This window comes from Miniopterus natalensis, chromosome 11 (assembly GCF_054644295.1).
Source record: "Miniopterus natalensis isolate mMinNat1 chromosome 11, mMinNat1.hap1, whole genome shotgun sequence".
Taxonomy (NCBI): Eukaryota; Metazoa; Chordata; class Mammalia; order Chiroptera; family Miniopteridae; genus Miniopterus; species Miniopterus natalensis.
Genome location: NC_142091.1, coordinates 75,807,211 through 75,835,008, shown reverse-complemented (window position 1 = coordinate 75,835,008; position 27,798 = coordinate 75,807,211). Strand labels below are relative to the sequence as shown.

The 27,798-nt window shown below is 62.4% G+C and overlaps 1 protein-coding gene across 2 annotated transcripts in view; it reads right to left on the bottom strand.

Annotated features, from left to right (window-relative positions):
* Positions 1-27,798, bottom strand: part of ANO1 (anoctamin 1) — a 67,859-nt gene that overhangs the window by 8,868 nt on the left and 31,193 nt on the right. For both annotated transcript variants that reach the window (XM_087822065.1, XM_087822066.1), the window contains 13 exons: positions 27,036-27,100; positions 26,098-26,232; positions 22,317-22,477; positions 18,552-18,634; positions 16,043-16,054; positions 15,415-15,486; positions 11,775-11,849; positions 9,177-9,378; positions 8,938-9,049; positions 7,887-7,944; positions 6,117-6,217; positions 5,173-5,318; positions 1,866-2,018 (listed from right to left, as the gene is read on the bottom strand). In XM_087822065.1, coding sequence (XP_087678191.1) covers positions 1,866-2,018; positions 5,173-5,318; positions 6,117-6,217; positions 7,887-7,944; positions 8,938-9,049; positions 9,177-9,378; positions 11,775-11,849; positions 15,415-15,486; positions 16,043-16,054; positions 18,552-18,634; positions 22,317-22,477; positions 26,098-26,232; positions 27,036-27,100 — 1,375 coding nt within the window. The remainder of the gene's footprint in view (positions 1-1,865; positions 2,019-5,172; positions 5,319-6,116; positions 6,218-7,886; positions 7,945-8,937; positions 9,050-9,176; positions 9,379-11,774; positions 11,850-15,414; positions 15,487-16,042; positions 16,055-18,551; positions 18,635-22,316; positions 22,478-26,097; positions 26,233-27,035; positions 27,101-27,798) is intronic.

Genomic DNA, 27,798 nt, shown 5'->3' with positions numbered 1-27,798 from the left:
GAGATGAGAATGTGTGAGACCTGGCTGCTTGGACACGAGGACATGGCCTCCCGGTCCACGGAGACTGACCGTTGACTCCCGGGGGCTTTCACAGGCTCGGGTGCTGAGCTCGGACCGTGTCGGGGGGGCCACGGACGGGGCAGAACCAGGGGCCAGAAGGGACTCGGAGCGCCAGCTAGTTCAAGGGCCTCAGCGGCCGCTGCAAATCGCACGCAGAACCTTACAGGGAAGGGGCAGGGAGGGCGTCTGCGCTGAGACGGAGGGAAGCTAAGGTGTCAGAACGAGGGTGGTGGCCGCCACACTTGAGTCCTGGCTCCCACGTCCCTCCCCATGGAAAGCCAGGGTCTCCAGGCTCCTCTCAAAGCTGGGCCCCAGGTCCCCCCACGGATCCCACAGCTCGAATGTGGGGTTGCTCCTGAACCAGACGAAATCACCGACACGCGACCATGTCCGAGCCGGGGAGATGGAGATTTCCCACAGTTCACCCCAAGAGACCACCCTTGTGACGGAAGCTGGAGTCCCAGCCATCTCGGAGGTGGATGGTGGGGGTGGCGGGTCTGGCCACCATCGGGGGGTGGGCCGGCCAGCAGAGGCCCAGGCTCAGACCAAGGACAGGGATGGGATGGCCGGGGGGCAGTTCCAAAGAGGACAGAGGAGCTCCTGGCGGGGCTGATGGAGGCCCTGCATCGTGGCAACACCATATCTGGGCTACGAGACGGTGAAATGGGTAACTGACACCCTACGTGGGAAAGGCCCGGGGTGTCCTGTCACACTGCTACCCAGTCTCTATTCTGGTAAAAGGACAACATCTCCAGCATGCAATTCATTCCAAGAATTAGCACTGAAGTTCTGTCCCCGATATGACTGTTACATAACAGATATAATGAAAATATTTTTGTAATTCTCTAACTCAAGATAAAATCACAACACTTTTTTTTTTCTCCCATCATGAAAACTGGGTCCCAGTTTAAGCGGACTGACTTTAACACCTTGCTGACAGGTCACGATGGAAAAGTAGCCGGCAGCATGGGTGAGTCTGGCTTGAAACAGCCAGCCGGCAAGGTATTAAGATAAGACGGCAGGGTGCTTGTCGGTGCGGGCTGCCTCTGGCCGGGGTGCACGGGGCTCTGAGACCCACCACCCGATGTCCCCACATCCCTCACCACCCCTGGACAGGCAGGCACCCACACTGGCTTAAATGCCTCTGGTGACGGGGAGCTCACTACTTCACAAGAACCATTAGAAAGTTATTTCTTGTGCTGACATTAGATGTGTGAGCCCCCAAGGCCCAGCCTCTTGTTCACACGGGTGAGGAGCCCCTTAAAGACTTAAGGTTAAAGCGCTTGGGCTGCCCCTCAGCCCCGACCCCTACAGGCAATGGTCTTCCTTCATCAGGGGAAGGGGGGGGTCCTCCCTCCTTTCCTTTCTTTCTTGTGAACATGAAATGATTAAATGATACCCTACATAGGAAGCCCTTGTTAAGCAAGTAACATGAGCTTCCCCGTCGGTCTAGCTCTGTGCTCTGGGGGGTGGTGCGCACAGATGTCCTGGTTGGGGAGGGGATGCTGAGGGTCACCAAAGGGAAGGACAGCGCTTGAACCTGGGGCCGTGGATGCTGAGACATATCCGCGACTAACTCTTGCCCAAATATTCTCATGGCCAATACATCTCAGGAGTCGGGAGGTGGGAGTGGGGGTGGGGGTGAAAGAGCCTTGGGGTCTTGCATCACCCCCGCCCAGAGTCTCCTTCCAGGAAAGGTGCAGCGAGGAGCCGTGGGGGCCCCGTGCCTGGCCCCACTTTGCTGGCTCTGGCTCTTGCTTCCCCAACCCCGGCACGTGCTCTGACCCGCCCCGTGGGTCACTCACCGATGTCTTTGGCTCTGACGGCCACCGGCCTGCGCAGCTCCGTGACAAACTTCTTGGCATCCAGGCGGATCTCGATGATGTTATTCAGCAACGCGAACAGGGGGGCCAGGGGGAAGGACGCCACAAACAAGGTGACGAAGCCAAACTGGATGACTGTAGAGAGAGGGGACTGTCAGCACGCCCCACGCCGCCTCCTACATGGGGGTCCACTGCCCCACGAGCCCTGAGCTGACCGACTTGGTCTGGCTGGTGCCCTGCCTCAACCCTAACCCTAACCCTAAAACCCTAAAACCCTAAAACCCTAAAACCCTAACCTAACCCTAAAACCCTAAAACCCTAACCTAACCCTAACCCTAAAACCCTAACCCTAAAACCCTAACTCCAACCCCTCCCATGGGCTCCCTGCACACACGGAAGACGGTGACCGGGGAGTGTGGCTCTTGAACAATGGGAGTGAATCCACTTATCACACATTTAATCTTATGTCAACATTAGAAATTTTTAATAAAAAAGTAATACAAAGTAATACTGAATGTAAACTGTAATTGAAAAGCAAAGGAAATCATTACTAACGGGAAAAGGGCCCGTGAGTGCCAAGGCCCAGCCTCGGTCATCGTGCCTGGGCTGGGAGGGACCTCGAATAGGGCCCTAAGCTCCCATCAGCCACAGGGTCCTGGACGTGGGGGGCCTGCCAGCACATCCAGGGCCCCTTCCACCAGGCCCCGGGGAGCCAGGCAGGGACCACCACTGTCCAGGACGACAGGGCCCCTGCCTCAGGACCCTCCCTCTCACTCCTCATGAGCAGGCCGCCTGCCTCTGCGGCGTCTGCCGGGGGCGCTGCAGCCAGCACAGGGCTGGCGACCGGAGGGGACAGGGAAAGGTTGCTGAGCAGACCGAGTGGGGCTGCTGGTCCAGGAACTGCACACAGGACCCGGCCAAGGTGCCCCGTGCCAGGCGGTAAACAAGGAAGGGACAGAATGTCACCATGGGCCTGGGCAGCTGAGTGTGGCCATTGTCAGCTCAGCGGGGTGGGGTGGGGGCTCCATGTGGACGCTGGTCCTGTCTGAAGGCTCTGGGGGTGATGGGGCCCTAGGACAAGCTCAGCACGCAGGCTCAGTGTGCAGGCCGGTGAGGGGGCTGCTGCTGAGGCCGGGGCCATGGGTGCCCCCACTCCTGTTGCACTGATGGGCCAGGAATGGGGGTGGGAGGGAAGCTGGAGCCTCGATGGGGCTGGGGCAGGGATGGCCATTCTCGGCTGGGCCTTCGCTTCCTGTGTGCAGGCCCCTGTATGCCCCGGGTGCCAGCCTAGGGGGCCTCGAGGGGAAGAGGGGCAGCGGGTGCAGAGTGCCCCCTGGGTGAACAGGACAGAGGTCTGGAAGACTCACACAGAGGGCCCCGGATGGGGCGCCCCTGGCCACTGCAGGAGCTTAGTTTAAATGCTGGTTCTCTGGCCCATCTCTGGTCTGAGCCAGGCAAGACCTGGGACTGTGGATTTTAAAACAAACCCCTGGGCCCAGCCGGGCATGGCTCAGCGGTTGGGCATCGACCTGGGATCCAGGTGATCAGGGTTCGATTCCTGTTCAGGGCACACGCCCGGGTTGCGGGTTCGATCCCCAGCAGGGGGCATGCAGGAGGCAGCCGATCAGTGACTCTCTCATCATTGATGTTTCTCTCCCTCTCCTTCCTCTCTCTGAAATCAATAAAGATCTATTTAAAATAAATAAATAAATAAAAATAAAACAAACCCCTGGGCAAACGCAGCCGGGCGCTGTTCCGCGTGGGGAGGTGGTGAGGGGCAGGGCGACCTTGGGTGGAGGCTTCTGTTTTATTGTGAGCCTTCCCCGTGCTCCCGTTGGCCCAGCTGGTCCATATAAGTCCTCCCAGCTTCCCAGTGAGGCGTGGGGCACGGGTGGGCCGCCCCCTGGGTGGGCAGGAGGAGCCTGTCCCAAGATCTAATTTCATCAAACCCAGGGGGGAACATGGGACTCAACCTCCAGCCATCACAGAAATGAAAATCTGGGGAAACCTCCGTCTCAGCCCACCGCAGGCTGCCTCTCCCCTCCCCTCCCACGCGGGCAGCAGGGAAGGCCCTGCTCCCGGCCCCAGGCTGAGCTGAACGGCCCACCTGCCTCTGGTTCAGCCTGGATTTTTATCCAAGCGGAAAACGGAGAACCTCATCCAAACGCAACACTATCCCTTTGTTTGAAGCCTCAGAACTCTGTCCCTTCCGAGTCAATGGCCCGGGGCTCCCCGCGCGATCGTCTGGGGAGCTGGGAGCCGCGTTCATGGACCAGCCGGGCCAACGGGCGCACAGGGAAGGCTCGCCGGCCACGAAGCAGACGCCCCCACCGAGGTCACCCTGCCCTCCCCGCCTCCCGCCCGCAGCAGCGCCTGGCTCCGTCTGTCCAGGGGTTTGTTTTATTTTATTTATTTTTAATCCTCACTTGAGGATATTTTTTTCCCCATTAACGTTTAGAGAGAGTGGAAGGAAGGGAGAGAGAGCGAGAGAGAGAAACATCGATGTGAGAGACACACTGATTGGTTGCCTCCCACAGGCGCCCCCGGTGGGGCCAGGGATGGAACCTACTACCCACGTGCATGCCCTCGACCGGGCATCAATCCCTCTGACTTTCAGTGCTCCGGCCAATGCTCTGACCCTGAGCCACGCAGGCGGGGTGGGAACCAGCATTTAAAATAAGCCGTCCATGGCGGCCAGGGCGCACCCCCCCCCCCGGGGACCCCTCTCTCCCTCATCCGTTCGTCCAGCAACACGCACTGAGCGCCCACTGTGTACCTGGACCTGTTCTGGGTGCAGGGGGGACTCTAGAAAGGAACGAGGGGAGCTGACAGCCAGCGGGTGATGGGAACCGTGAAGCAGGGGAGGGCAGCTGGGCAGCTGGGCAGCTGTGCAAGGCGGGGCTCCCCCCTCCCAGCAGTGTGCTCAGGGAGACCCCCCCGGGGTGGACATTCAGAGCCAACTCCTGGGGAAGGGACAGAGGGAGTCATGCAGGTATTAGGGGGAGAGCATTCCCGGCACTGCCAGCGCGAGCGGCCACCTGTGTCTGGGTGACAGAGGGGAGGCCTGTGTGGCCGGAGCGGAGGGAGGAGGTGGGGGAGGGGAGACGGGCAGGGAGGCTCCGGGTGGCTGCCGGTGGCCGCACCTGGCCTCCCCCATCGGCCCCGCTCCGCCCGAGAGCTCCGTGCCGCCCGGGCATCCTCCGGGCCCTGGCGGCCTGCGGGACAGTGCGGGCGACCAGGCCCCGGGGGGAGGGCCGCCCCGGCCGCCCGCCCCGCAGCCCGCGCTCACTCATCTCCATGTACTCCGGGGTGAGGCCCGCGAAGGGCTCCAGCGTGAAGTCCGCCTCGTACCGCTGCCTCCTCTTCAGGTGCTCGCTCTGGTCGGCGGGGCTCTGGCGCTTCAGCCGCAGGTAGCGGATGAACTTCTTCATCTTCCTGAAAACGCCACGGCCCGGCCCTCAGTCAGGCTGCGGGGCGGGAGCCGGGGGCAAGGGTCCGCGCCGGGCGCCGGGCCTCAGACTCCCGGGGCCGTCCCTGGGCCGGGCTGCTCTGCCCGCGGCCCCCTTTGCCCTTTCCCCAGACGCAGCGTCAAGGGCCATCGTTTTGTTTGCGACATAAGGAAACAGAGGCCCCGGAAGGGCGATGACGGCCCAAGATCACAGGGAGGCCCTGGCCGGTGTGGCTCAGGTCAGAGCGTCGCCCTGTGCACCGAGGTGTCTCGGGTTCGATGCCTGGTCAAGGGCACGCACCTGGGCTGCCGGTTCGATCCCCGGCCCTGGTCGGGCACGTGTGGGAGGCAACCAATCGATGTCTCTCTCTCTGCCTCTCCCCCTCCCTCCCACTCTGAGAAGCAATAGAAAAAATATCCTCGGGCGAAGGTTAACAATAAATAAGAAGATCAATAAAATCACGGGGAGCCCTGAGGGTGCTGGGGGTCTGGCTGCACCTAAGGGACCCTGGGAGAGAGGAAGCCAGTCCCAGGGCCTTGAAGAGGGACCCGGCCGCGGTTCCTGAAGGATGCTGGGAACGGAGGCCCAGCTTCCACCCGCAACCTCAGCACCCGTGGGTGCCCCGCATCCCCAGCCCGTCTGGGAGCCGAGTCACAGGCACCCTCCCCTCCGCTACTGCCCTGTCCTCCCCTCTGTCTGCGCCATGTCCCTGTGTCCCCCCGCCCTCCCCCTAACCCCAGACCCCGCGCCCGGCGCCCACCGCCCCTGGCCCCGCGGCACTCACGGGATGCCGATCTCGAAGAGGTTGTTCTGGATGAGCTGCTTGCCCAGCATGATGATGCTGAGCTGGATGCAGAGCTCCATCAGGCAGCCCCCCGGGGCGCACTGCGGGGAGGGCAGCTGTGAGACCCCGCCCCGCCCCGCCCCGCCCGGGACACGGAGGGAACCGCAGCCCCCAGGGAGGGGAGCTCGGCCCTCGCGGGTGGGCCCGATCCCGTCCTCCGCAAAGCCGGGTCCGCGTCCTAACCCCGGAACCTCCGAATGGGGCCTTATTTGGAAACAGGGTCTCTGCAGACGTGACCACATTAAGATGAGGTCACACGGGAGCAGAGTGGGCTCCCGTCCAGTGACTGGTGTCCTTATAAGAAGAGAGACGGACACACCGAGAGGCCGAGCGAAGCCGGAGGCAGAGTCCCAGTGACGCATCCGCATGCGAGGGAGCCTAAGGCTCGCCTGCGGCCCCCAGAAGCTGGGGGAGAGGCCTGGGGGAGCCCGCCCTCCACCTTCGGAAGGACACAGCCCTGCTGACACCTTGATTTTGGACACCTGGCCTCCAGAACCGTGAGAGAATCCCTTTCTGCTGTGCTGAGTCTCCCCGTCTGTGGTACTTCGGCCCCCGGGGAGCCTGTGCCCCCGGCCTGTGGGCTTGGGGCCGGGACCAGGCTCGGGGAGGGAGCACAGGCCAGGGCCAGGCGGGCAGCGCTGGGGCTGGTCTCGGGCTCCCCCTCCTCGCCCACGGCCAGTGCCCTGCCCCTTGCACCTGCTGCCTGCCCACAGGCCCTGCACGGCCCCGCAGGCCGGGGTCCACATAGTTGGGGCGCCACATGGTGAGCCGGCCAGCCACCTCTTCGAGGCCTAATGCCCTGTCCTTAGGGGCTTGTGTGGCCTCAGGCTGGGGGCCAGGCAGGTGTGACGGGTGAGAAGCTTAACTCATCGGAGCAAACAGAACTCAGGGGACACTGGGTGACCCCCTGAGTACAGATGACCCTTCTCTGAGTCCCTGGTAAATCTTTTTATAAGTTTACTTTGCAGAGTCATCATGTCATTAAGAAGATGGTGATGTCCTTGGCTTTATTCTATTCTACAAAGGCACGTCCCCAACTCCTCCAAACACCGAAGAGTTCGACGGGGCGCCAGTGACGTGAAGGGCGCGTCACAGCCGAGAGCAATGCTGGGCTCTTCCCAAACACCCGACGCTGTGGGTGAGGCCCGGGTCGGGACGTTCGGAGGCTGGCACTCAAGGGGTCGCACCTCTAGGCTGCGCCCCGGGCAACTAGATCGCCCTGTACCTGATGTCCACCCCAACCTTCTCTACCCTGTTTCGCAGGGTCTTTATCAGGGAGACACCCCCCATTTTCCCAGAAGCCCAGTTATTCTGGGAGTTGAGCTGCTGACCATTTCCCCTGAGACCAGGGTCCCCGGCAGGCTCTGAAGCCTCCGCTTGGCCTTTACATTTCAGTGTTAAGTAAGGAGAAGGTAGCTGAGTTTAGTTTTTCCCTCATCTTAACCAAAGAGAAAAACATTCACGACCTCATAGAAAAAGGGAAAAAATATCGGTGTCGTTTCGTTTCACCAAATATGAAGAGGCTCCTTTTAGGGGAATCCTGTACGGATACCCCTAATGCTGTCAGAGCCAGGCCGCCACCTGGGGGGAGAGGGGCCCCCAGGGGAAGGAGGGAAACTGCCGCCTGATAGGGAACCCGCCCCGTGTGCCCAGGGGACAGGAGGGGAATCGGAGCGGAGGGGGCACCGGGGGACGCGAGCATCTCCTTACCTCTTCCATGCGGAACGACCGGAAGATGTACACGTAATCGCCCGGGCGCCCCACGAACCTGTCATGGTTGGGAGGCAGTTAGAGAGCAGGGACCCGGCTTGGGGACCCCAGAGGGAGAGGGGAGCAGAGCGGAGATTCCCGAAGTCACGGCCCCGAGTGTAGACAGAGGCTTCTCCCCGCCTGTTCCATTGGCTAAAAAACAACCCCTGGGGTTTCTGCTGGTCCAGTGCTTGTGTGGCTCCCACACCCACGCGGGGTAAGAAATGTAACAGGACATCAAGTGGCTGGGGGGACAGAAGGAGGGACCCCAGGAGGGGACTAAGGTCAGGCTGCCACCCGCCAGGGCAGGGCCACAGAACCCCAGGGCCCTGGGTCAGGCGGGGTGGGGTGGTTCCTGGACCCCTTGTTGGGGCTCTGGGGCCCCCGGGTGGGAGGAGAGTCCAGGGTCTTGTAAATTACATGATGCCTTGGGAGGGGCTCTGGGGTCAGACCTGCCAGCCCCAGGGGTGGTAGGGAGTCTCGGGGGGGGGGCACAGGCCTCTCCGAGCCCAGGATGACTCCAAGGGTCAGGCATGGGGTTCACCCTGTCACCAGCCTGGGGCATCGAGCTGGGCAACAGCCACACTTCGCGCACCTTCTCCACAGCCCTCGCCCTCAAGTCATTCCGACCCACTGTGGAAGAACCTGGAGCTCACTGGGGTCCTTGTTATCTGGGGTGCTTGTTATCTGGGGTCCTTGTTATCTGGGGTCCCCACTGCCGAGGGCCCTGCTATCTAGGGTTCCTTCTGTCTGGGGTCCCCACTGCCCAGGGTCCCTGCCCCCTGGGCTCTCTATTATCCAGGGTTCCTGCTCCCTGGGGTCCCTGCTGTCCAGGGTGCCTGCTGTTTGGGGTCCCTGCTGACCGCGGCCCTACAGGAACCAGCACCCGGCGGCAGTGAGAACCACGCTGACTGCTCTGTCCTGGGCCAAGGTGGCCCCACGGATAGGACACAGGGAGGGGAGCCCCACGGCACCGGGAGGGCCCGGGGGGAACAGGCTGCGAGGGTCCTACCGGCCCTTGAAGAAAGCCACGTAGAAGATGGGGGTGTAGGAATTGACGAACTTCAGCAGGAAGGCCTTGAAGATGAGCCTCTCCTCGAAGCTCTTCTCGGTCTTCGGGACCTCTGGAAGGGCGAGAGCGGGCCGCTGAGACGCCGGGCTGGCCGCGCCCTCGGCCCGGCGGGCTGCTCGGAGGCGGCGGCGCCTCAGGCCCGCGGCAGGAGGGAGGCCCGGCCCGGGCGCCGTGCTCACCGATCCTCGTGAGCCAGCGGGCGATGCAGCCGTAGACCTCGTCCAGCAGGATGATGACCACCAGGTTGAGGATGACCGCCGTGGCCGTGACCGTGACCCGGATGTTGGACCGCACGGAGGGCGAGGAGTTCATGGCCAAGGCGGCGGCGGTGGAGATCCTGTAGATGATCACGCCGAGGACAATGGCGAAGGTCACCGCGATCTGCAGAGGCGGAGGGGATGCCCGCTGGGCCGCCCGGTCTCACCGGCCCGCTCCCTGTGCCTCAGCCCAGCCCTTCCCCCACCCCAGGCTTCCCGTCACCCCCCACGCGTGGGGGCTTCGTGGCGTTAACTCCACAGACACGGGCGAGGGACTAGCTTCTGTTCAACAGAAGAGACGGAAGATCAGAGAGGTCAGGGAACCAGCCGGGTCACACAGCACACACGCTGGGATTCACCAGCCCGGCTGGGCGATGGATGGCAGGCTGACCACCGGGAGGGGGCTTCCCCCCAACCCGGTGACTGTGCGGACGCAGGGACACTCCTGGGTGGAGCACAGTTTAAGGGGGGCGGGTGGGGGACGGGTGGCCTGATCCCGGGTGGGCGCTGCTGCAGGCCTGGCTGGGACAGTTAGATCGAACCCCTTTTCTCAACCTCTCTGGAGCCACCAACACCCTCTGGCTTGTCCCCAGGAGTGAGCCCCTTATCCTGCCAAACCCGCTGCTGGACTGGAATGTCCCATAAAGCTCGGGTCGGGGGCGGCCTGAGACCGGGGTGGGGGCTGGCTGCGGTTATGTCTGTTCCGTGTGGAGCTGCCTGTCTGGCTTCCTTTGCCTGTTCCTTGAAGACCCTCATTCGGCCAGAAGACCCTGTCCTCGCCCTGTCCTGCCCTAGGGCTGAGGCCACCTGCAAATCCGACCGCAAGGGGACACCGAGAGACGCAGGCTCCACGCTCCTCCCGCTCCCCCCTGCATGCCCCGTGTCCTTGCACATTTACTCCCATCAGGGAGCGGAGGGGGCCCCGGCTCCCTAGGACGGTCCTGAGAGGCTCTGAGACAGTCCTGGGGCTCTCGGGGTACACTGGGCATCTGTAGCTGGGTTCACCTCTCAGGGACACCGCAGTCAGCAGGGTCTCCTAGCAAAGCTCTTATTTTGAACTTCAGGCCGTGACTCTGCTTCTGCTGGTGACTAACGGGTGACCACACCCTGCCCAAGAAACGGCTTCGCCCCCCCCCCCCCCCCCGATGGAGGGGCCGCCCTGTAGGAGGTACAGGTACACTCCCCGCCGGGCCTGGGAACAGGGCTTTCCTCGGAACATCCCAGGCTCCTGCCAAGAGGCCCCTCCCGGGAAGGCCCCGCCCTGGCCTCGGAGATGCCCTTGTGCCAGCGCGCAGAGGGGCAGAGAAGGCGGCGGGGCCTGCAGGGTGACTCAGCACGGCTCCCCTCCCAGGGAAGCGTTGGCACATCCCTGCGACAGGGAGCCCGATGCAGCCTCCCTGCCTGGGTACCTGGGTACAGTTCCCCTCTGGGAGGAAAGGGCCTCCAGGGCCGGGGTCTGGCTGGTGTGGTCACTCCAGTGCCTCTAGGACAGGGAACACGGGGCACATCGCGACATGCAGCCAAAATCTATTCAGTGAATGGAGCTCCTGAGGGCTCGACAAAACTCACTGATGCAACCGATGGGGCCACCAGGACATCAAGGACCAGTTCGCTCCCTGCCCACCATCCCGCCTGGGCTGGGGAGTGACATGCGCCCACGTCCCTTTCCCTGCAGCTACAGGGGGCACAGGAAATGGTCTGACCAGTGAGACACAAGCAGAGGTTGCGGGCAGGTCTCTGGAAAGCTCCTTCCCCTTGGCCCTAACCCTGCCCCCTGCCTGGAGAGCAGAGGCGATGTTGGCGGTGGAGCAGCCCCGTTGTGACTGAGAGGAGGCACAGGGTGGGTGAGGCGGTCACTGAAGCCAGTGTCCTGTGGCTTTGTGGAGCTGCCAGCCCAGCCCTACGCTGCCCACTGCCTCACTCCTTATGTGAGGAACTTAAAGCTCCCCAAAAGGCCGTCCAAGGAAGTGACATGTAGCCAAGGGCTCCTTGCTGGGGTGCGGAAGGGCCCAGCCAGCCTCCCTGCCTCCTGCCACCTCCTCGCGGGTCCTTCTGCAAGGTCACTGCCGCTACTCTGCCTGGCGCCTCGGTCTCCTGCTTCCCGCACCCCCTCCCCTGCGAGGTGAGCCCTGGGGAGGCTCTGGGGCGGGACCATGCCACCCTCAGGTTATCCCAGCACCGAGCCCAGAGCCTGTTCAGAGGGGACACTCGTGTGCCTTTGGGGCATGTGCTCCTGGGCCTTCTCAGTTTCAACTTAAATAATGTCTGTGAAATCTGGTTGGAATTGCGAGTTATATGAACGTGCCACCGTCACAATGAAAGGTGGGCATCGGGGGCCCCGGGAACTCATCTCACCGACCCCAGGGCATGTGGAGCCCCCCTGGGGACCACTGGGGAACTCTGGCTCCTTCCCATTCCAGGGGCGCCATCCCACGAGAGGACACCTGCCGCGGTGACGGCCGATCCCGGTGCAGGGAGAGGCTCCCTGAGGTCCTCCCGCCTCCACCTTCTGGAACTTACCATGAAGATGATGGACACCAAGTTGGTGAAGTAGGCTGGGAACCGGTCTCTCCAGGTCAGCTTCACCTTGTCGGTCTACAACATGGAACAGCGCTGGTCACTGTGGGAGCCGTCATGGTGGGGAGGTGTGTGTGTGTGCATGTGTGCGTGTGCATTTGCACACGTGTATGTGCTGTGTGCGTGCATGTGCGTTGTGCATGTGTCCACGTGTGTGCTGTGCATGTGTGTTGTGCATGTGTGTGTGCGAGTGTATGCGTGTTGTGCATGTGTGTGTGCATGCCCGTGTGCGTTGTGCATGTGTGTATATGTATTGTGCATGTGTGTGCGTGTATATGTATGGTGCGTGTGCGTGTATATGTATGGTGCATGTGTGTGCATGCGAGTGTATGCGTGTTGTGCATGTGTGTGCGCTTAGGTGCACACAAACTCAGACAACAGAAATACTTGGAAACACCTTAAAAAACCACATCTGCAAGTGATGCGCGGATGCAAACATCTAGTGTTCACAGAAACAGCGGGGGTCTCATGACCTAGGAAATGATGTCCTGTCACAACAGGAGCCACAGTCCTTTAAAATGGGCCCCTTCTAGTAATAGTAGTAATAATAATAATATAATAACAACATCGTCAAACACTTTTCCAAGTCAGGCAGAGCCCCGTCGGGGGACGCCGCGGGGGCGCCCACCCCTCGCTGGCCGCTGGGCGCGAGGACGGAGGCGCCGGCCCCGGGGTGAGACGACAAGTCCAGGCGCCGCCTGCTGCGCGGCCACAGCGGGCCGCGGCGACACGCTCAGGAGGAACCTAAGCAGAAGCCTGTCCCTAACCTGGGGTGTTTCAGGAATCGGGTGGGATTTTAAATGGCAAAATGCCAGCGCTGGGTCCAAGACCGCCGCCGGGGACAGGACGCAGCAGGCCCCTCGCTCCGGGGCGGGCGACATGCATGTTAACGGGGAGACGGAGAACCGGCGGCAGGCGTGGTGACAAGCGCGCTCGCGGCCCCCCCACGGCCCCACCTAGCCATGCAGTGGCATCTCCACACGCGTCACAGCCCGGGGGTGCGGCAGGGAGGCGGAGAAACACAACGTGAATGTTAAAAAAACAAAAACCAACACAAAAGTCAGAGTTTGTCGGGGGGACGCAACGGACATTGGTCCTCACAGACAGTCAGACTCGCACGGCCCCGACACAGAAAGGTACCAATTTCACCCCCGCCATGGCTGTCTTAACCCTCTGCTTCCATTTGTTGGTAGACTCTTCTGGAATATTCCGGTGCTTCTGGGGGGGGGGAACAAGAGAGCACCACGGGTGAGGCGAGACCGCGCCCAGGCCCCCGCCTCCCATCCAGCTGCTGGGCGTCGCAAACCAGGGACAGCTGGCAGGGACCCCGTCCTAACGGGAGGCTGTGACTCGGGGGCCGGCAAGGTCACGGACCGAGACCCCCCACGGAGGCCCCGCGGGCTCCGAGATGCCCGGCTCCCGCGCCGGCCACGTCACCCGCACGGCTCGCCGATGCAGACGCCGAGGGTGCTGAGCACCTGGTGCCAACAAGGAGGCCACCCGGAGCCGCGAGTTAATGTGCCGATTCATGGTTTTTTCCTAAACGAATCTGGTGCCACAGCTGGGGGGAAATTAGGACCGGAAAGGAGTCGCTGGGAGCCAGTGAAATAGAGAAAATAGGGTGTGGCCCCCAGAGGCCCAGGGGGCCTGGGGTCCCGTCACAGCTGCAGAAATGACCCCACCCCTTGCTGTTCTCAGGTGATCAAAGGTCTCTGGTCAAAGCCGAGAGGCAGAGTGAGTGGGGGTCTGACGGGCACTCCAGGGCCCCCCAGACCCACCGTCGGGGCTGGTTAAGTCCCTCCACTTAAGCGGACGTGACATGTGCCACACGGCAGCATTTATTTCCCCTCAGGAAGGGACGTAACACCCGTCCGTGCCCACGCTAAGAGGTGCCACTGCGAAGCCACGGGATGCACTGTCCTGGGGCTGCCGCCCTGAGCGAGCAGTGGGGCTTTGGGGGCATGGTCCCCGCGCCTCTCCCTCAGGAGGGACGACAGGGCCTGGGGGGCAGAGGAGCCCCTCAAGGCCACGGCGGCTGCGCAGAAGGGAGCGTGCACGGGGCTCATGCCTCCTCATCGGTGAAACTGGAGCCAGCCTCCTGATTGGGGGTGACGGCTCGTGCTTCTGTGGTTCTTTCCTCTGCACCCCGAGTCCCGCTCAGACTTGAAGTGTGTGTGCCCACACAAGTGCACCCTCTCTGTGGCCGCAGGAGCGCTAAGCTGGATCCCTGCTGCCACGGACACTGGGGCCCACGAGGGGCCTCTACCCCCTAGATGGGATGCTGGCGACTGCGAGCCCCCGGCCACTAGGAACCAGTAAACTCTGTCCATGCGAACAGTGACAAGGAGAGGTAAACTCAGGGGACTGTCCTAATCGGACCCGGAGGCTGACCATGCAAACGGGACAGCAGGCCCTGGAGCTGGGACGAGCATCCTTCAACTGTCCCGTCCCTCGGGCGCGGATGCGAACGTCCCGGCATAGTCAGGCGCTGACAGGGGCCCCGGGGCTCTGCGCTGGTCCCAGGCCATGTGAAAGCACCTCCTTTAAAAACAGCCACGCCCTGCCAGAGGCTTGTGAGGACTCAGGCTGCGCACTAAGACCGGATGACAGGTTTGGGGGAAAAAGGGGAATTTACTATGAAAAGGCGATGGCCTCGAGAGCATCACAGAACCAACACTCCTCTGCCTCGTTCTCACGGCCTGTGAGGGAAACAAGGAACTGGCCATGTGCTCAGGGGCCGGGCTGGGCAAGCCCTTCGCCGTCACTCTTCAGCACAGAACACGGGGGCGAGACGAGGGTCCGTGTACCCCAAACAAGTCGCAAAGCTAGAGGGTCTCTGTGCTGAATGCTGGCTGAAGCTTGAGCTCACATTCAGGAGAGATCAAGAAGATAGATCTGGAGTAGGTTTGACGAACTACAGCCTATGGCCAAATCTGGCCCCCAGATTGTTTTTATAAATAAAGTTTTATTGGAACACAGCCGGGCCCATTTATTTACCTGTTGTCTCTGGCTGCTTTCAAGCTTCAGTGGCAGAATTAAGTAGTTGCCACAGAGGCCTGTAGAGCCTCTAAATATTATCTGGCCCCTGTCTGGGGGACCGGCTTCCAGTCTACACTGTGGATGGACACACAGAGCTTGCTGAGCCCCGGTCTATACTGTGGATGGACACACAGAGCTTGCTGAGCCCCGGTCTACACTGTGGATGGACACACAGAGCTTGCTGAGCCCCGGTCTACACTGTGGATGGACACACAGAGCTTGCAGAGCCCCAGTCTACACTGTGGATGGACACACAGAGCTTGCTGAGTCCTGGTCTACACTGTGGATGGACACACAGAGCTTGCAGAGCCCCAGTCTACACTGTAGATGGACACACAGAGCTTGCTGAGCCCCGGTCTACACTGTAGGTGGACACACAGAGCTTCCTGAGCCCCGGTCTACACTGTAGGTGGACACACAGAGCTTCCTGAGCCCCGGTCTACACTGTGGATGGACACACAGAGCTTGCAGAGCCCCGGTCTACACTCCTGATGAACACACAATGTTGGACTCTTGGGAAAACCACGAGCACTGGCCACCATACCTCTTTGTTCTTGGATTCTTTCCTAAGTGACTTCTCCAGAACTCTAGCTTCATACTCGGCCCTGGGGTGGTCCTGTGAAAGAAACCAGGTTGGCCTCGTTAATGGTGACTGAGAGATCCTCGCCGTGAGCACGCATGCGAGGTTCCGTCCACACATTTGCCCGGGCGCCCTCTGGGGCCAGTTCACAGCGGGCTGTTTGTACCGTGTCCGATTCAGAACCCGCTGCGCGGCCCGTCCGGGATTCCCCCCTTCGTTGGGACCCCAGCCCGTCGGGAAGCCGCAGAGCCTGGCTCCGTGTGCCCGAGGCAGCGAGGCCTGTGCCCGGCGGCCCCCTCCTCGCTGTGAACACCCCGCTGTGAACTGGCCCCAAGGCCAAGGGCGGGCTATGGGGGCGTGGGGGGGGAGAGACGCGGCCGGTGTCAGCAAGCGCAGGCAGCCCGGGGGCAGGCTCGGGGAGCCCAGGGCAGCTCAGCGAGGGGCGCGGGAACCGAGGAGGGTCAGAGAGGCCCAGGTGCGGGAAGCCGAGCCCCGCCCGCGGAAAGAGGCGAGAGACAGATGAAGCGCCAGAGAAGGTCCCTCTTCCCGGGAGACAGGCTGCGGGGAGACAGGGCGACAAAAGGTTCCAAACCTTGACGGCCTCCTTCAGGGAACCGGAAACGTAGAAACAAAAACAGAAAGACTCCGTCACTTGCGTTGTTTTCAAAGGAACAGGCCACACCCTCTAAAGACCATTTTCTTATGAGCCGGGACGCGGGGGATGGACCCGGGTGGACGAGCAGCCCGCAGGGGCCGAGGCTAACGGCCGCTTGCCGCTTTAGGGTGACCGTTCACGCTGCCCCTTCTGTAGCTCGGTTGGTTTTGGAAAGTACCGGGCAAGAGCTGGACGGACTGTCTCAGTCTCGGCTAAAGGGGGCACACGGGCCGAGAGACGGGGCACAGGCCGAGAGACGGGGCACAGGCCGAGAGACGGGGCACACAGGCCGAGAGGTGGGGCACACAGGCCGAGAGGTGGGGCACAGGCCGAGAGGTGGGACACAGGCCGAGAGGTGGGACACAGGCCGAGAGGTGGGGCACACAGGCCGAGAGGTGGGGCACACAGGCCGAGAGGTGGGACACAGGCCGAGAGGTGGGACACAGGCCGAGAGGTGGGGCACACAGGCCGAGAGGTGGGACACAGGCCGAGAGGTGGGGCACACAGGCCGAGAGACGGGGCACAGGCCGAGAGGTGGGACACAGGCCGAGAGGCGGGGCACACAGGCCGAGAGGCGGGGCACACAGGCCGAGAGGCGGGGCACACAGGCCGAGAGGCGGGGCACACAGGCCGAGAGGTGGGGCACACAGGCCGAGAGACGGGGCACACAGGCCGAGAGGTGGGGCACAGGCCGAGAGGTGGGGCACACAGGCCGAGAGGTGGGGCACACAGGCCGAGAGGTGGGACACAGGCCGAGAGGTGGGGCACAGGCCGAGAGGTGGGGCACAGGCCGAGAGGTGGGGCACAGGCCGAGAGGTGGGGCACACAGGCCGAGAGGTGGGGCACAGGCTCCTGCTCCTGGTGCCAGCACCCGGGGCTCAGACTCCGTGGAGAGGCTGCCTTTATGCCGCGGATGATTCGCTCCCCAAAGGGTCCCTGGTGAGCTACGGGGGTGTGTGTGAAGGGGACACTCACCCTGGGGACCTCATTTATTCCCCTTGGACCTTGTGCCCAAGGGCTCCAATCGCCACCCCAAAGTCAAGTGCCCGAGGGGTCAGGGGAAGGGATGATGGGACTGTCCCCCCAACTTTCCCCGGCCACAGGGACATCATGAAGGCCTTCTAAATCTTTTTCTAAAGCAAGACGACTCCTGCTTTTGTTGCAGCTGGATCCTCCCAACGGAAACGGCAACAAGGAAAGACCCTGCCCAGGTGGCTGGCTGACCCCGGCTCCGCCACGGGGGACCGAGCGGCTCCCGCGCCTGGCTCACCCCTAAAGGGCTGCGTGCCAGCGCACGGCCTGCATTTGTTCTGGTGTTGCCACGTGCGAGACGGGGTAACATGGAAGAGGGTTGAACCCACAGGTGGCTGGCTAGCAGGTTACGGGTCGTGGGGAACTTCCTGCCCTAAGAGCTTCACACCCACTGCCCCTCTGGGACCCCCTCCAACCCTCTCGAGTGAGGGTCACAGTCCGCACTTGAGTAGGGCCACGGAGGCACAGAGAGGTTAGGCAACTTGGCCCACGTCACACAGCGAGGGCAGTGCCAAATCCGCACGGCACCCGGCGGCCTGGCCCCACCACTAAGTGCTGTGCCCCTCCCCACAGACTCCGGTCCCCTGGGCCCCCAGCAGCACTGTGAGCGCGGAGCCCGCAGGGGGCTGCGCTCGATCTGGCTGAAGAGTGGCCAGCGGACGCGGTGTCAGGAGGGAGCACGTGTGTGGGAGATGCAACAGGAATGCTGAAAAAGCGGCAGATTTTCACATCCCAGTGAAAACGCACAGGGCCCTCTCTCTTAAAAAACAAGCTCGGCAGTTTATAAAATTCAGTGGCGACCAGCACAGCCGCACCTTACGGCCCTGCCCTGTGCCCGGCCAGCCGAGGGGACCCCTTTCCTTTGCCATTCCCACTCGCCCGGGGGAGTTCCGGCTGGAGCTGCCCATGTGGGCGGCAGCGGCCCCGCTTCTCCGAGGAACCCCGGGGAGAGCCCCCAGCCGTCCCGGGGGCCACTGGCCCTGAGCGGCCTCTCTTGGGAAAGGGACGCCGCGGGCGTCTGGCTCTCCCTCCATCAGGAAGGGCTCTGCCCCGCTTCTCCGTCACGCCCAATTACTGGCTCCCAGAAGCGTGGTTTTGGCACCCGGGGCAAAGGCCCACAGCCGCTCTCGGGGACTTGGCCTCATGGGCGGTGGCGGTTCCCTCCCAGGCCCGCCCGGCCTCCCCCGGCCTCGATGAGGTCAGCGTGGTGAGCCGCCCGACCGCGCTGGCGGGTGGCACATCCCTGGGAGCGTGGGGATCAGAAACACCGACAGACATCACACGGCTGCCTGGTAACCGGGTGACTCAAACACGGGCGGAATGAGAGCAGGCGGGGCAGCCGCGCCTGGGCCGGGGCTGGGGCTCCCTGTGAGTTCCGGAGCGACGGGAGGGGGACCCGGCGCCACCCACTCACCTCCTCCTCTTCGAAGCCGGTGAGGTCCCAGCGGTAGTTGAGCCGCATCTGTTTCCGCTTCCAGTGCTCCATGAAGGTGGCGGCTGGGGGCAGGGGGGAAAGCGGAAAGTCAGGGGCCCAGCCGGCCCCCAAACACCAGATGACATAAAAGCTTTCTCCGCTTCTGCACCATTTGGTGAGTGAGGGAGACGTGGTGCTGGGCCCAGCGCGTGGCAGGAATTAACCCCTTCAGCCCTCCCAGCCACCCCGAGGCAGAGCCGACCCCTTTTCCATTTTACAGATGCAGACACTGAGGCACGTGGCGATCAAGTCCTAGCCAAGGTTACTCATCCAGCCAGGCAGAGGCCAGGCAGGCTGGTCCCAGAGCCTGGGCTCTTAACCAGCCTGCTCCATTGATCTTGGTGGGGCCCCCAGGCCACAGGTGGAGTTCCTGTGGCCAGAAAGCGTGAGGGGCGGGCCAAGGCCACTCGCTGAAGCCTCAAGCCCACGCACGTGGCCCTGCGGCTGAGCTGCACTCTCGGGCGCCACATCCTGCTGCGTGTGTTTCCAACACACTGAACACAGTTCAAATGCCGCCTCCTCCAGGAAGACTCTGACCCTTCTCCTAGGTTTCAGGAAGAAACTAGCTCCTCCTGGGACCGCTCCTGCTCACGGTGTCCACACTGCACTCCACCACGACCCCTGTCCCACGTCAAGGGGCCCTTCTGGTGTGTGAGGCGGGGCGGGGCTTGGTTCACTCTGGGCTTTCTCAGACTGTGGGCCTGGGAGCCTCGGTATCAGAATCCCCCGGGGAGCTTTGCTAAAAATGCAGATTCCTGGGCCCCATGGGCTATGTCCGGAACAAGCCGTGCGGGTCGCCCTTGAGCACGAGGTGTGTGGAAACACTGACCTGTCCATCGCCTGTCTTCCTTCCACCCATCCCCGCATCAAATGAGCTGGCCGCATCCATCTCACGCCCGGGCCCTGTCTCGACCTGTCCACACTTCTTTCCACCCGGGCCTGACTCCAACGTCCCTAATTCTGGCTGCCTCCTCCGCTGGCTACGGAACCCCTCCCCTGAACGCGGCTGCTGTGACCTTGGCATGACCTTGCAGCTCCACCGGATGCCCTTGGCTCAGCCTCCCAGCTGTCTTTTGTGCCAGGTGGATCATCAGAGCCCCTCAGACCTGATGCTGGAGCCCCAGAGGCCACAGGGGCTCGGCTCCGACCGGTCTGGGTGCCTCTGCAGCTGCGCACAGACCAGCCCCAGCTCCCTAGGGAGGTCCGAGCTCCTAGGGGCCGGGGTCTGGTCTCCCAAACCTGTGGGCTCTGGGTGCAGGCCGGGCTCAATCACTCAGACTCCGTCGGGGCAGGGCGACACCCTCTTTAAAATGCAACACAACCCCCTGAGAGTAGAGACCAGCTTCACGCACAGCGGTCCCCAACAGTCATATGTTTGCTCCACGACCCACCCATTTTTTGAGCGGAGACGGAGCCGCAGGAGCAGACTCCATCCTGCCTGCAGTGCTCCGTGGGGACGGGGCTCAGGCACAAAGCTCCCGAGCCCTTCACTGTCTCACCGAGTCACCGGGCGCCCCCCTTATTTGTCCTGCGGACACAAGGTAGCTCATGAACCCGCCACTGGCCTTTTCAATTCCAGCAGGAAATCACAGCGTGGCCCTCCCTATGTCCCCACCCCGCTCAGGGCGACTCGGCCGTGTCACCCGTCCAGGCCCCTCGGACCCCGGGGAGGGGGTTTCCATCCTGCCTCTGCCATTTCATCAAAGCTGGGACCACCTTCCTCCGGCTTCTTAGAGCCGGGCTCAAGTCAAATAATTTCCTTTGTTCTGCACGACACTGACAAGCAGTTAAAACCCATGATTACGCCATGATTTCAGAAAATTGATCCCGGAGAAAGGCCAAACGGGGACTCAGAGTTGCTTCATGTGACACTGAATTTGCGGCTCTGAAATGTCAACCATTCCAGGCAGCAGGGAGCTGAGGTCTCTGGGACCAGAGCGCCAGCCCGAGAGAGTCGGGCCCCACTGCGCGTGGACGCGAGATCAGGACAGCAGGCTGGGGCCATCCCGGCGACACAGCCCGCTCCCCTCCCACAGGAACAGGCTTGGGGCTGCTCCGTCCCTCTGCGAGCGGAAATATTAACAGCTCGAGGACGGAGAAAGGAAGGAAGGACACAGTGGGTGACGAAACACCCGTAGGAAGACGGTCCCCGAGAGGGTAATGAAAAAATAATTGAGCACGGGATTAAAAAACCAGCAACTCAAGATCTCTGCTAATTATGCTCGAAAAGGAGTGTGAAAGGCCCGGGGACAGAGGGACTGTCCCCCCCTCTACCCTGCGCAGGGGCGGCCGGCACATGCCTCTCAGCCCAGCAGGCTCTTTCCCGCTGCTTCTGCTTTGACTTCCAATAATCTCCTTTTTCCTAAAGTAAGAGCTTCACGGGAGCGGTTGGCTTTTTGGTTATTTCCCCCTGTGGGAATGTGCAGACCGAACTTGCCCTTGACTGCGTGACGGGCAGGTGCATTTGTGTCTCCCGGGGGGAAGCGGAGCTGGAGCAGGCGGGGGGCAGACAGTGGGGGGCAGACGGCAAAACAGGTTTGCCCTTTCCCTCCTGGGGGTTGTGGGGGTGCGGGTGGAGCCATCTGTTTCTCCCCCGAGGATGGGCTGTTGGTAAGGGCTGGCCAACACCTCTGAGGGTGTGAAGCGGCACTGCTTAGCACATAGTAGGTGCTCAGTAAAGGAGTGTGAAGCAAGCAAGCTGGCCGCATGGTGCGAGCTGAACGGCTGGCTGGCTGGCTGGGCACCATCTCTACCCGAGTGCCCCTCACTGCCCGCTCTAGGTGAGTCTCTGCTCCCCCAGGAGGGCACAGAACAGGGCTCGGAGGACATCTGGATGGACAGCCGTGACGGGACATGGATCTGTCACATCTGTTATGAATCTGTTAGCTGTGTGATCTTGGGCAAGTCACCTAACCTCTCTGGGCTTCAGTGTCCTCATCAGAGACACTAACAGAGCCTCCCTCTGCTGTGCGCTGTTGTGGGGTCACTGGGATACGCTGCGCAGAGCCTCCGCCAGGGCAACCAGGGGGCAGCTTCCTGTGCCCAGGTCCGAGGAGGAGTGGACCGTGAGCTGACCGGCGCTAAGGTGTTGAGGAGGGCGAGGCAGGCTGGGGAGGCGGAGCAGCAGGCTATGGGAGGGTATCAGGGGGATGGTCCCCGATGGACAGAGGATCCAGAGAGGCGGGGGTGGGGTAGGGTGGCAGTGGAGGGGGCACAGGTCAGGGACACGGGGACTCGGATCCTGGACCTGACATTTCAATCCTCGCCTTGGCCACTCGGGAGTTCAGTGACCCCGGGCAACCCAGGAGCCTCTCAGGGGCCCCGGCTTCCTCACCTGTGAAATGGGCACAAGCAACCCATAGGGATGCTGCAAGGATCTGATGAGACATGCGCCCCGGGGTCGGCTCAGGGAGGAATGCGGAGCCCCAGGCACTCCCTGCTCTACAGCAGCTGCTTCCTGGGCCAAGAGACCCCGGTCCCAGGGGAGATGTTTCTGAGAGCAAAGCGCCCTCCCCGGCTTTTCCTAAGGGGCTCCAGGCTGGGTCGGAATAGGTCGTTCGTGTCTGCGACACAGCGAGACCCTGGGAACCGCAGATAAAGCGGGGGCGGGGATGCTTCCACAACCTCCCTGCGCGTTTATCCCCGGCACACGCTGTGGACAGCCCCAGGAAGGAAAGCAGCCCCCCCGCCCCCTGCTGTGCTCACCCCAGAGGGCCATGAAGATGGAGAAGAAGACAGTGGCCGGGTTGTCGAACAGGTGGCTGGCGCGGGCCGTGGCGCAGGCCGAGCTCATCTTCCAGTAGCTGCAGGTCTTGTCGCACAGCGGGCACATGGTGATGTTGTGTCTCTGGTCGCACATCTCCATGCTGGGGGGGGGGGGGGGAGCCGCTGAGCGTCGGGCAGGGCTGTGCGGGGACCCCGCCAGTCCACGAGGGCCGGACGCCTCCCGGGAGCCAGGCCGGGGTGGGGAGCGTGCCGGGCCCGAGCCGGGGGACACAGAGAGCCTTGGTCCCTGCCGCGGCGGACACAGGGCAGGCAGCCCAGCCCGCTTCAGCCGGTGGCACGCCCCTCCTCGCCACCCTGGGCATGCGACACGTGCTCTCATATGGGGCCCCACGCTCAGAAGGGCCCCGGGCTCTTGCTTGGCTGTTCTGACCTTAAAATTCTTAATGATTGTCCCGGCCGGTGTGGCTAAGTGGTTAGAGCGTCGGCCTGCACACCACAAGGGGTCTCGGGTTCGATTTCCGGTCAAGGGCACGAGGACCTGGGTTGCAGGTTCGTTTCCCAGGCCCCGGTAGGGTGCGTGCAGGAGGCAACCAACTGATGTGTCTCTCTCACATCGATGTCTCTCTCTCTCTTTCTTCCCCTTCCTGCCTCCCTTCCACTCTCTCTAAAAATCAGTGGGGAAACATATCCCCCGGTGAGCATTAACAAAACAAAGTGAAAATAAATCCTTAATGATTTTTGAACAACAGCCCTGCAGCTTCTGTAGCCAGCCCGGGTGTGACCCACCAGACCTGCCACGTGGCCAGAGAAGGGCAGGTGAGCGTTTAGACCAGAGAAGAAAAGTCACCTGCTCAGGGCCACACAGCGGAGGGGAATCTGAGCCCTGGTCTCTGTATCCACAAATCCTGTGCCCTGCACGGCTCATCTGCTGCTCAGAGGCCACAGGAGGGCTCCCCGCTGAGACTAGGAGACCTGGGCGCCGTGCCCCTGGCCAGGTCTTTAACCTTCTGGGAGATTAGGGGAGGGGCAGAACAAGGCCCTGCCAGCCCTGGCCCGCCCGGCCTCCTCCCCACGGACTTGGACAAGATGCGGGGCTCGCAGGGACCAGGCAGGAGTGCTCGCTCCCAGGGCTTAGACGGTTAGTCCGGGAGCAGCCGGGGGTGGGGGCGGTTTGCTCTGTTTCTAATTTCTGATGCATTTCATGCACAGAATCATGGCAGGCCCGCAGCCTGGGTGTCTGACGTCTGCGGGGTGGCTCCGGGGGCTCCTCTTCTCATCACGGCCGGCATTCCGGCCGCTTCGTCCTCTCGGTTGCTCACCGAGGGCTTACTGACGAGCTGCGCAGGGCAGTGCGGGCCCAGCTCTGTGTGGGGCACGAGGGGGCAAAGGCGGACGGTGGCCGAGCCTGCTGCCTCGGGGCGCCTGGGGAATTGTGCGGTGGGCGTGCACGAGGCGAGTGTGCGTGTGCGCCCAAGGGGTGCGCGGTGCGTGTGCGTGCATGTGTGCACGTGAGGGGCCGGTGCCTGCAGCAGGCGGGGCAGGTGCAGCCAGCTAGCTCTGGATTGGTCTCTGCTCCACCACCGGGGACCTATGTGCCCTCAGGCAGGGGACTCAGACTCCCTGGGCCTCAGTTTCCCCATCTGCAGCATGGGGGTGCGGAGAGGGAAGCGCGCCCACGTGCCTGCGCTGTTGTCAGGAAGGCCCCACAGAGCGGAGGAGCCCTGGAATAGCGCTGGCACGCGCAGGCCACGCTCCGGCTCCGGGCAACCAGGCGCCAGGCGGGGAACACCAGGCGCCAGGCGGCCGCAGTGGTTTTGAAAGGAGGCCCGGGACCCGCCTTGGGGGGTCCGTCCCTTGCCCCTCCCGGGGCTTCCTGTCTCCTGGGGGCCTCTCCCAGAAGGAACCGGGGTGTGCGGGGCAGGACGCCCCAGGGAGGGCCGGGCCTTGCCTCTCTGCCCGCCGTGAGCCCCCGGGGCCGCCACAGTCCTCCCTGCCAGCACCAATGCCAGCCAGACGAACAGCCTTTTTCTGCCAGTTTTAAATCCTCTGCCTCCCCCTTCTCCCCCTTCAGCCAAAATCAAAACAAGGAATGGGATGGCTCGTTCTCTGGAGGGCGTGGAGGGGCAGATCAGACTCCCAGGGGAGCACCCCTAGTCGTAGGCAGAGGCTGAAGTCCCCGGAAAGTGCCGCCTGCCTCTCTGACCCTGGCGGCGCTGGCCTGGCCAGGGCATTGCAGTGCCCTGCCGGGGAATGCACGCCCGCCTGGGAACAGCCTCAGCTGGCTCTGCGTCCCCGGGGGGGGAGGTGAAGTCCCCAGCGGCCTCCCAGGGGGACCACGAGGGCTCCCTACCTTCCACTGGCCACGTCCCTTGGGGTTTTAGAGTTAAATCCCCACCACATCAAGGCCACTGTCATCTTCGGCACAGTCACTCCTAAGCATAGTGACCTCACGTCACATTAGCAAACAAAGGGACAAGCTTTCTCCTGCCTGTGCCCAAAATAAGCCAGATTCCTGCAATGCTGGACGCTGGGCGGGTGGAGTATTTGGGGTGTTACTCATGTGTGAAAACATAATTTGCACAGAGGTTTACCGGATATGGCCTCTGCGCTGTGGGCCCCAACAAGCCGGTCTCCTCGCCAGGTAAAGGCTCACACGCTCTCTCCCGAGCGGACAGAGGGGCACTTTCCAGGCCGCAGCTCGGCTTTAGAGCCGCGGGGCTGTGTCGTAGGAAACGGAGCCCAGCAGATGTCCTAGAGAGACCGGGGGCTCCCGGGAGGCAGGGCCAGCGGGCGTCCGCCCTCGTAAGCGAGGGTCCCCCGCTACGCACAGTGGCCTATAGTCTTCACACGCAACACGGTGTCTCTGGGTCAGTGTTGGCAGGTCTAGGGGACAACTGGAAAGGAAGGGAGGCGTCTATGCACGCGGTGGGACGGGGTTCCCTGAGCTCGTACGACGTGACTCGTGTTCTGGCTGTCACTGGGGGACTCACCCCACCGCGCACAGGCCGGGCTGTCTCTGGGGCTCGGCCCCCGTCCCTGGGCTCCCGCGCCCGCCCGAACCCGTGGTGGGCGGCACGCAGCAGGAGCGTGGGCTCTGCGCCCGAGGCCTGGGCTGCGGTTCCCGCCACACTTCCCGAGCCCCCGGGTCGAGGCAGAGAGAGACCCGGCCGGTGGGTCCCCACATTTCCTAACCTCACAAGGAGATAGTGAATTTCCCTGTCGCATAATTACTGAGAACAGGGGAAAGGAAACTTCAGAGGGAAACAGGAGCTGGTGTTTGTTTTCTGTGCGCTTTTTTTTGGTTATTTTGTTAATTCTCACCTGAGGATATTTTCCCCATTGATTTTTAGAGAGAGAGACATCGACGTCAGAGAGGCACATCAATTGGCTGCCTCCCGAACGCACCCCAACCGGGGCCTGGAATCGAACCTGCAACCCAGGGGGGTGCCCTTGACGGGAAATCGAACCCAAGACCCTCTGCTGCACCGTCCGACACTCTAACCACTGAGCCACGCCAGCCAGGGCTGTTTTCTGTCTGCTCTCGCCACTAAAATGTCTCCCAGGGTGTCCACGCCCGAAAAAGACACCTCGTCTTCAGCCTGCGATGAAGCCCCTTGCGCTGGGCCCCTCCTCCTGACGGCGTGTGGCCCGCACGCCCCGTCTGGGGTGGAGTGTGTGTCGGGAGGGCTGGGGCCCGCGTCCCCAGGAGGCCTGCCGCGGGGCGCAGGCGTGTGCTGTGTCCTGGGACAGGCCCGCCTACCTGGGGATGTTGTCATCGACGGTGGCGCATCCGTAGAGGAAGACGATGACCCCGACCACGGACGCAGGGATGAGCATCTGGGTGTACACGCCCAGCCAGGCGAAGTACAGGCCGATCTTCTCCCCAAAGTACTTCCTGCAGAACCAAACAGAGACAGGCGCATCTCATCCTGCACCAGACATGTCCCGTCCCCTCCCCTGCAGGGAACAGATTGGGGCTACAGGTTCTCTGGACCAAGAAGTAGAGAGTGAGCGGGGCTCGGAGCCAGGCTGCCAGGTTTGGGGGTGCTCTCTGCTTTTCCTATGTCCGCCCCCTCTCTTCTCTGCCCCAGGAAGGTGGTCTGCGATGCATATGCTGGGGGGCTCGATGGAGGGCCCCGGGAGGCTGCCAGCTTCCTTCCACGTCCTGATCAGCCGAGAACTGGAACTTACTCAGGCCTGGAGGCACCAGGAGAGGCCATTGCTCCCCTTATTAAGCGTCTCTGACACCGTGATGGGTCTAAACGAATTTTCACGGGCTGAGCGCTGGTCCCCAGGGGACACACACTGCTTCATCTGGTCCACCCGCCTTCCCGGCCTCGGGACAGAGGTCCTCTGGGACAGGACACCCTTTGAGGCAGCTCTTCTCTGCCTCTCAACACAGCGACGCAAGAACCTGGCCAGTCCCCGAGCTGAGTGAGGCCAGGCTGCGCGTTCAGGACCCGGCGAGCGTTTCGAAAGGGCCCGCCCTCCAGCGAGTTCGCATGAACCGCGTAAACTGAGGCTGCTGGTCCTGCCAGGAGACCGTGGGCCCTCGACACAGCTCTTCAAGTTCCAACAGGTTCCCAGGTACCGAGCAGCCGGTGCAGTTGGGACACACGGGGACATTTACCCAACGGGCATCTGGCTCGGGACTTGCCTCCCCCAGCCGCCCGGGGAGCCCGGCCTGCTCCCTCTCACCTGACCAGGTCGATGGGCTGGTACTTGTAGAAGACGCCATAGCTCGCCCACTCTTCGTACAGGAGCTGGGAGAGAGAAAGCGGTGAGCGGCTGGAGAAAGTACAACGCCCCCAGGTTTCTTCCCAGAACCCGGGGCCGATGCTCTCAGCTCATAGGTGCATCATTCATTCATTCAACAAACACTTGCTGAGAGTCGGCCAGGTGTCGGGCACCGTGCTGGGCACCGTGCTTTCAGAGGTGAAATCGGCACACACAGCCCTGAGACCCGAGCCCCCATTCTGGTGGGGGAGATGGACACGGAAAAACTGGGTCACAGCGTTCAGGTCCGGTCAGGGTCCTGAAGAAGCCACCTCGGTGGGAGCTGAGCTGGCGCTGACGGCCAGCGATGGGGCGGAGACTCCCTGGGCAGGAATGAGCTACATGTTCGGGTGACGGTGGGGGTGGGAAAGACGTGGAATCCTCGCCCTTCCTGATCTGATCTGGAATTGATCTAAGACCCCTGACACTGTGAGGCTTTTCCATTGACGTTTCCCGGTTGTCCTTGTCACACACGGAACCATCGGGATAAAGGACAGAACCCACCAGGCTCTGGAGCAAAGAAATGCAAGTGGCAAGATTAAAAAAAAAAAATCTCATGGGATGCATAGGGCTCGGCGTTGATCTCCTGAGATGGGCTGTCTGATTAACACACTTAGTAAAATAAATGAAGTCTGCACACACCCCATTACCCCCGGGCTGTAGGCAGGGCCGGTAATGAGCGCGA